This window comes from Panthera uncia, assembly GCF_023721935.1.
Source record: "Panthera uncia isolate 11264 chromosome B3 unlocalized genomic scaffold, Puncia_PCG_1.0 HiC_scaffold_1, whole genome shotgun sequence".
Taxonomy (NCBI): Eukaryota; Metazoa; Chordata; class Mammalia; order Carnivora; family Felidae; genus Panthera; species Panthera uncia.
The window spans coordinates 70,786,783-70,794,914 of NW_026057582.1; the positions used below are offsets into that span (position 1 = coordinate 70,786,783).

Genomic DNA, 8,132 nt, shown 5'->3' on the forward strand with positions numbered 1-8,132 from the left:
TGTTTTCAGTCCTGGCAAATGGGACAGCAGGGATGTATAATCCTCTGAGATGTGACGGTTTTCAACTTTTTCATGAATCGGGAAGTGCCCAGTTACTTCTAAGGCTGGTTACTGTCACTGTTCTCTACATCCTGGCTAAGTGCAGTGTTGAGGACCCATAGCTCCCATAATCCACATTTTGCCCTTTCACCTGACCAACAGTGGCCCAGCCAACCAGGTTTTGACTCAGGATTCAAGGTTGGGAGCTGGCCTATCTCTGAACTTTGGGACTGTTTGACAGCTTCTCACATGAAACCATGCATCTAGGGATAATGGGGTAAAATGGAAGAGAGGAGTTGAAAAGAAGAGAGAGCATTCTGTCTGGAAAAGTTCTGTGCCTCTTTTCCTGTGGGTTTTCACCTAAACCCCAAGCCAAGAGGAAATGCGCAAAAGATCCAGATAAGCCTCATCAAATTTGCCTAATTCTATGAATTTGTCAGAATTTCCTTTTGTGGGGCACCTGAGTGGCTCAGTCGGTTGAGTGTCTGACTTCGGCTCAGGTCATGATCTCACGGTTCGTGAGTTCAAGCCCCGCGTTGGGCTCTGTGCTGACCGCTCAGAGCCTGGAGCCTGCTTCAGATTCTGTGTCTCCCTCTCTCTTTCTGCTCCTCCCCTGCTCACACTCTGTCTCTCTCTCAAAAATAAATAAAGATTAAAAAAAATTTTTTTTAATAAAAAAAATAAAAAGAATTTCCTTTATGCAAGGCAAGTCCTAAATCCAGATGGACCCCGTCCTTTGGATCCTCACCAAACAAAATGGCAGTAGAGTGGCAGTGAGGGCTGTGTCAGTGAAGGGGATATGAGAGAAGCTGTCAGCATTTGCCCAAGCCCTGCAGGCTGTGGGTTCTCTTCCTACACATGAGCAGTCAGACCAGATCAGAAGAAATGTTGACTCATTCCTAGACACTCGAGGCTTCTCTGTAGGGGCCCTCCTTGCTCTTACAGGTGCTAACCCCTCGCAGGGCTCTGTCGCTGTAGGTCAGGCAAGGTAGCCTCTGATGCTCTTGTTGTGCTTCTTCAGGAAACAGCATCCTCCATTCGGCAGCCGATAGCGTGACCAGCGCCGTACAGAAAGCGAGCCAGGCCTTGAACGAGCGTGGGGAGCGGTTAGGCCGAGCAGAGGAGAAGACGGAAGACATGAAGAACAGCGCCCAGCAGTTTGCGGAAACTGCACACAAGGTGGGTCCCGACAAGGGGCAGAGGTCTCCACTCCGGGTGGTCAGGGAGCTTGGGCTCCAAGAAACTCATGTCAGTGCATTTCCCATGGTGGAAGATACAAAATCCAGCCCTTTTTTATTTGGCCTCGTTATGCAACCTGCTGTTTTAGTAAGTACCAGAATCATGAAAGATTTCTTGTACCTGTTTCTTTGTGTATCTCCTTTCTGATGCCTTTATCTCTGTCTCTGACCTTGGATCTGGATCTTTGGAAAATGTGGACCATCTTTAGTTCCTTCCCAGAATTTTAGGGCTCAAGTTTCAGGGAACAGGATGGGGGGTAGGGGAGGTCAGATCTAAGAATATCCATCCTCCCTTGGCCAGTGCTGGAAAAAGGACTTTGGGCTGCTCATGCTTGCTTTTCCTTGCCGTCCTTTTCCGGTCACGGCCATGAGCCTAGCATCCTGTGTTCTTTTCTCTTCACTGTATGAAAAGCAAGCTTTAGTCCCAGGACACCGTGCACCTCAGGGCTGGTTGCCCCTCTGTAAGAGGACTTGCATCTCTCAGGCTGACCTGACTCACGCAGAGCTGCCCGCAGGGTTCCTACCTGCCCTGGATCCAGGGCATGGCAGTTCCCACGTGACCACAGGCACACACATGCACATTCACATGCTCCCTAAGAACGTGCCTTTCAGAAGGGGAAAGGGGAGTTTTTATTGGCATCCCGCTCTCTGAGGCAGTTGAAAACCAAAGGAAAGAGCTGCCGTGTTGGTCAGGTGATAAAGAGGATTTATTGCTGATCCTGTGCTTTAGGTCAAAGGGTAGTTGTCTGGCTAGGGATTGGAATTCAGGTTTCCAGAAACCACCTCTGCTGATAACTGTTGGCATCTCCGACTCATGGTCCAGCCTTTCAGGTCTGCTTTTTAGGTGACCTTTGGGGAAAAAATTAATTTGCTTCAACAGAAAACCCCATTTCTGTGGAAGAAACAAGAACAGACAACCTGAAAAGTAGTGAGATAAGTGTCCCCAGCTGAGGCTAGCTGGCCTCTCCCAGGGGCTCATGCCCAGGCCTGACTGCGGATCCAAATCCCAGCGGATGCTTCCTGCCTTCCCTTCCTGCTTCCCCCTTGCACAGACCTGTCTTCTGTGTCATCAGGTTCTCTTTTGTGACAGGGTCTTACTGCACGCCTGTCTTGGGGGCCCATTTGGGGTGCCCTGGAGGAGAAATGGCCAGATGTGGCCAAAAATGCAGGCAGGCCTGCTGGAGGTCAGACCCTTCCTTGTCACTTGTCACAGAGAGAGGGAGCTCAGATTTAAGGTCCCTTCTCCCACCTTTGTGATACAGAAATAATGATGAGATGGAAATGCTAGAATTCCCGCCCCAGTTTCACTTCTGTAACAACAGCAAATCTTGTGGTTTACATGGGGGATGGGCAGTGGAAGTCTGGAGAAACATTCAAAGTGTTGATTTGGGGAAGAGAAAGCTAAAGGGAATAGTTTTTTAATTGTCTTCAGTCTGGGAAGAATGTTAGTGCAGGCAGGTCTCTCTTGTCCCTTACGACACAGAAGGGAGCATTCTGCGCACTGATAACATTCTGCTCAAACCAGAGTGTAGGTTCGTGATTAGATCATGAAGCAGGTTACCAAGGAAGTCTGTGAAATCACTCTTCCTAAGGCGAAGTAGACAATACCCAGAGGTCATCTGTGTGGGCGTCCCCCTCGGAGGAGGTTGTACAAACACAGGGTTGGATAACCTGACCAGAGGGCCACGATTCTTGGCCCTGGTCGCCCTGTTTCCTTGATGTTGTGGCCGAGCTTGCTAGGTGGTTGGGAAGGCAGTACAGTGTGGTTAACATCTTGTGTTTGATTTACCCTCCCAGTGACCTTGGGCAAGTGCCTAATTTCTCTAAGCCCCAATTCCCTCATCAATATAATAAGGCTAATTAATAACAGTGTCTGTGTCCTAGGGCCTTGAGACAATTGAATGAATTCCAACCTATAAATCTATTATCACAATACCTGGCACATATAAATCTAAATTAATATTGGTTATAATAATTTCCATAAGAATGGTTGTGTTGAACTTGCCCTACTGGGTCACCTAGTGACCACTGTACGGGGATAGAGAAATGTGATTGAGGACCTTAACAGAGGGATTGGGGAGGGATTGGAGAGAAGGTTTTGTGAGCCCCGAAGTGGGGGAGGCAGGGCTCCTGCTAAATGCTAATGCCTTCTAAACACAGAACAACCCTTGAAACAGGGCTTGTCAGAACAGAAACTGATTAGTCCACCAAAGGCAAAAGGGCCTCTGGCCTTGACCACTGGGAGGATCAGTGCCAGCCAGTGGTCTGTTTTCAGTAGAGATGGAAGAGGCAGGGTCCAGTGTGCCCTTGTTTTGGTTTCCCCGCCTGTGGGTGTTCTGAGGGGGGAGGTGAAGAGGTTGCTGGTATCTATTAGTGTGTTTGAGGGAGTGTGAGCGAGACACTGTCCTGGCCAGACATGGTTTTCTAAATCTGGGATGTGTGCTTATGAATCACCAGCATTGGCAGTATTCCCATTGAGGAGATTGACCTCTTTAGATAAGGTGTGGCTGTTTTCCCAGGGACTAGGACTCCTGATTTAAACCCTCTGGTATAGCCTGACCGTGAAGATGTCATTTCACTGGCCAAGCCCCCACCAGACCTGCTGGTGAGGAGGGTGTTCAGAGAGGGAACCCAAGCCCTTCTGCCCCAGACAAACAGCTGTGTTGATTCATAAAGAGTGGGCTACGTTTTACAAGTGGAGACACAGTGTGCATGTTAGCACCCTGAGCAGACAACAGTGCCATGCACCCTGGTTGAATAAGGGCACGTAACCCCCAGCCAGAGAGTATGGCACCCTTCTCTAGATTGCAGCAAAAAGGACCTTTCTGACTTTTCCCAGGACTCCTGCAATGACCCAGGTACATTAACGAGCAGATCACCTTTGCACAACCCCACCTCCGAGATAACGTGGGTGCTTGTCTCCAGTAGAACAGATGGGAAATGCCCCAGCACCCCCTTTCCCCCAGCTCTGTTGAGCCTGCCTGGAGGAAGCGTGGTTCCTTCCTGTGAGCTCTGGACTTGGCACGGTCTCAACCACAGAGCAGGCCTGCTCACTTTCCCCTGCCCCAAAAAGCACAACATTGCAGTGTGTGCCATGCTGTGACACCCGCCACAGGCAGCGAGTCAGCAGGCAAGAGCAGCACCCGCACCTAGGCATCCTCAGATGACACGTCTACAGAAAGGAACAGTGATCCGCCCTGTTTTGTACAAGCTCGTGTTGGGGGTGGGGGAGGGAACAAGCGGTAAGAGGTACTTCTCTCACTGGTAGGGACTGGCTGCCTCTATCCCTGCTACAGTCGCCTGGTCCCTTTGGGCCCCTGAACCAGAAGCAACCTCAGGAGGCCTCTTAAAATCCCCTCCAACCAAGTGCAAATAATTTATTTTTATTATTTATTTAGATGGAGTAGTCTACACAGCTGTGAAAGAGAAAGATTTCTGTGGGATATTAAGAAAACAAAATGCACCAAAAGGAAATTATAAGCTCATCTTCTGTAGGAACTCTACTATCTAAACTGATCCATAAGCATTTGAGTTGGAGATGATATTTCTAAACATAAGGAGACGAGGTATAGAGCAGCTGTGACTTTAGGGCTCAAGGTCACTCAGCAGACTGGTAGCAGAGAAGAAACAGCACCCTGCTTTCCATGTTCCAAAACTTCTAACTCCCAGAGAATTTTAAAAAACAATGAAAAAAAAAAAAAAAACACAGAAATGGTGCCACTTTCTGCAAAGACACTGCAAATAGTCAAATATCCAATCCAGCCATATTTCTACAATGCTGTGTTGGCCACAGCCCCACCTGGGTGGGGCTCCCTTTAGCACCATCCCAGATGCCCTAGTAGTCACCAGGGCCTGGTGCAAACGGCCATACAGTTGTTGCTGAAGATTGATGACTGGGGGTGAATTGGCACAAGCCTATTAGCTGAAGGTTAACAGCTCAGTGAATAACAGGACAGCAGCACTGATCAAATATTTATGTTTGGTATTCATTATGCACAACACTTAACAACTCTGGTTGATTTGAATGGTCCACGTTGCTAAATAATGTATTAAAACTAGAGACAGAGCGAGAAGCAGAATCCGTACCCCGGAGGGGCGGAGCGTGGTGGGGCAGTGGAACAGATCCGGAGGAGAGCCATGGGACTCTAAACTCTTCAGGTTCAGGAGTTATTAGCCACCTCCACCCTTCTTGGCAAAAACCCATAGCACTTAGCACCGCGGCGGCCCCACACTCACAAATACCATCTGACAGTGACGGACTCGGTGTCTGCACTGCAGAAGGTCCATGGGGGCCTCTGTGGAGACTGGCATCACCAGGCAGAGAGGCACAAGGAGATCTCTCAGCTGAGGTGAATTTAGCAGCACGAAGGCCTGGGTCCACAGGTCCCTTCTCCATCACATGCTAACGTGGTCCGGTACACCTGCTGCAAGGGAAATGTCCGCTGCATCTGCAGGTGACCTAAAGTGGCAGCCCCAGGGTCGGAGACATCCAACCCTCCTCGTTGTTGGAGACATCAAAGAAAGGAAAAGAGAGACTCATGGTGCCCTGGGTCACACCGGAGAAATGGGTCATTGACACCGTTCAGATTGATGGATAGCACCGCTGTGGGGAATCAGGCAAATCCCCCTGCTAATTCTTCAAGGACCGAGAACCTGGTCATGATGCAGATGATAACGGGTTTCTACAAAGTTCTTGCCTGCCAAAGAATCACCTGCTGTTTGCTCAAAGACAAACCCTGTCCTCTACTTCCAGTCACAACCCCAGGGATTAATCCCTAATACCAGATTCTGGACACATGCGGAATTACAGTTCAGGCTCAGCTCTGCCTTCTGGTTCACATCAGTTTATGGGCTCCTTGGAAAGGATCAAAGAAAAGCAAAGTCAGATTTAACTTTATGTTCTGTACCTGCCTATATTTCCTTAAGTATATCATCACACGTTGTAGCTGAGCTTGGGAAGCTACTGAATGATACAGTAGTATTGGTGTTCCCATTTATAAAGGTCTAACATTTCAGCAAGCCACATTTCTCAAATACTAGTAGGCTATCGCTTCTCAGCCTTTTGGCTAAGATCAAATGTCAAATACCAGGGGCGCCTGGGTGGCTCAGTCGGTTAAGCGTCCAACTTCGGCTCAGGTCATGATCTCGCGGTCCGTGAGTTCGAGCCCCGCGTCGGGCTCTGTGCTGACAGCTCGGAGCCTGGAGCCTGTTTCAGATTCTGTATCTCCCTCTCTCTGACCCTCCCCCATTCATGCTCTGTCTCTGTCTCAAAAATAAAAAAACAAAGGTTAAAAAAAAAAAATGTCAAATACCAGTGGGAGTAGCAAATGAAGGTCTGGGTTTGGTGTATTGTTCAGCCCTAGTCAGTAACACTGCTTCCTGGTCAAGTGCTTTCAACTTGGTTAAATGTCCAGGCTAGATACTGAGTGGATTAACGCAAACTGTTTCTCTATAGTTGGTTTTTAATACTCTTTGAGGTATCAGTCCATACGTACATTTGAGGAGTGTTGGTTTTCCTGGATAACTAGTAATGCGGGAGCACAAAGGCCTCGGTTCCTCCCCCCCACTCCTCCTCGGTAGGTCACTCACTCTGCCTGTGCACTGGCTGTTCCATTTACTCCGGTGGAATGCAGGAAAGCCACATAGCATGCTCTCCCACCAGGACACTTACACCAATGGAACTACTGTTAAGGAGGCGTCCCAAACACAATGCCCAGTGGACTATTTGAGAAAATGTTGCACATTTACTAGACGTCACTGTGCATAGTAAGGTGATCTGCCACAGCAAGTGAAACCTCGGTACTGTCTCTCAGCATGGATTTGGGGAGGGAACAGCACAAATGCCTAACAATGCCTTACTCTGCCACCCCTGTCTCTCCGTAGCTCGCCATGAAGCACAAATGTTGAGAAGCTGCCTATCTGGGTGATGACCCTCTTAAGAGAAATGGAAGAGCTCAGCGGTTTTTACAAGAATTCCGGACCTCTGCTTGCTTCTTTTTGAAGTAGATGACTTTGGAGTTATTTATGCTGATTTAAATAGCTTAAGTTCTCCTGATAAAGCATTCCTGGGAGACAAAGTTGGGCTTTGGGGGCAAAAAAATTTATCTTAGACTGTATGTGTCAAAAGGGAGATGGGATTTGCCAGACACAAATTTCTGAATCCTCTTAGGAAGATGATCCAGTCCGAGAAAATTCTCTGTAAAATTAATATGGTAAACTACATAAGTTTAGTACAAGTTTTGTGCTTTTCTTCCAGTGTCTAAAAAGTTCAAAGAAGCCAGGAACTTTCTATCTGATGAGCACCATTAGATGAGCACCATTTATAATTTCTAAGAAAAGCCCAACGAATCACTCCAAACAGGTTTTGTTTGCAGACCTCAGCTCAGGAAACACACATACACACAGATCTATTCATCTTCCAAAGTTGGATTCTAGCTAGCTAGTTGGTATAAATAATTGAAAGGGTAAATCTAAAACCTCCCGACAATTGGCCAAACTCAAAAATAAATTTGTTGCCAAGTATCTAACAAGAGTGTTTGCAGAGCTGCTTCTAAAGGAGCAGAGGATGAGGTCATAAGCATACTGTGAAATCTGAGATTCTTCCTCCCCGGTAGAATTATGATAGCCACTCTTCCTAAATGTAGGTATTCTACATCGCGCCCTCCAGCTTCACTCCCTGTTTATCCTTTTAGACTTCAGCCTTGCCAGAAATAGCTTGGATTAGAACGCCTATCTGGGTCTTTATTAGCTTCCCCTATCGATTTGCTTCCAGGCCATGGCCATGCCCTTGACCTCCCTGGGTCAAAGCCCTACCTAGGCCTCCACCTTACAGAGAGGCCAGGACCACAATCCCCT

General features: G+C 48.0%; 1 protein-coding gene across 3 annotated transcripts in view; it reads left to right on the forward strand.

Moving 5' to 3' along the window:
• Positions 1-7,270, forward strand: part of STXBP6 (syntaxin binding protein 6) — a 245,707-nt gene extending 238,437 nt beyond the window's left edge. For all 3 annotated transcript variants that reach the window (XM_049612987.1, XM_049612985.1, XM_049612986.1), the window contains exons 5-6: positions 1,061-1,218; positions 7,161-7,270. In XM_049612987.1, the coding sequence (XP_049468944.1) occupies positions 1,061-1,218; positions 7,161-7,184 (182 nt within the window). In that variant the 3' untranslated portion in view covers positions 7,185-7,270. The remainder of the gene's footprint in view (positions 1-1,060; positions 1,219-7,160) is intronic.
• Positions 7,271-8,132: the final 862 nt, after the last annotated feature.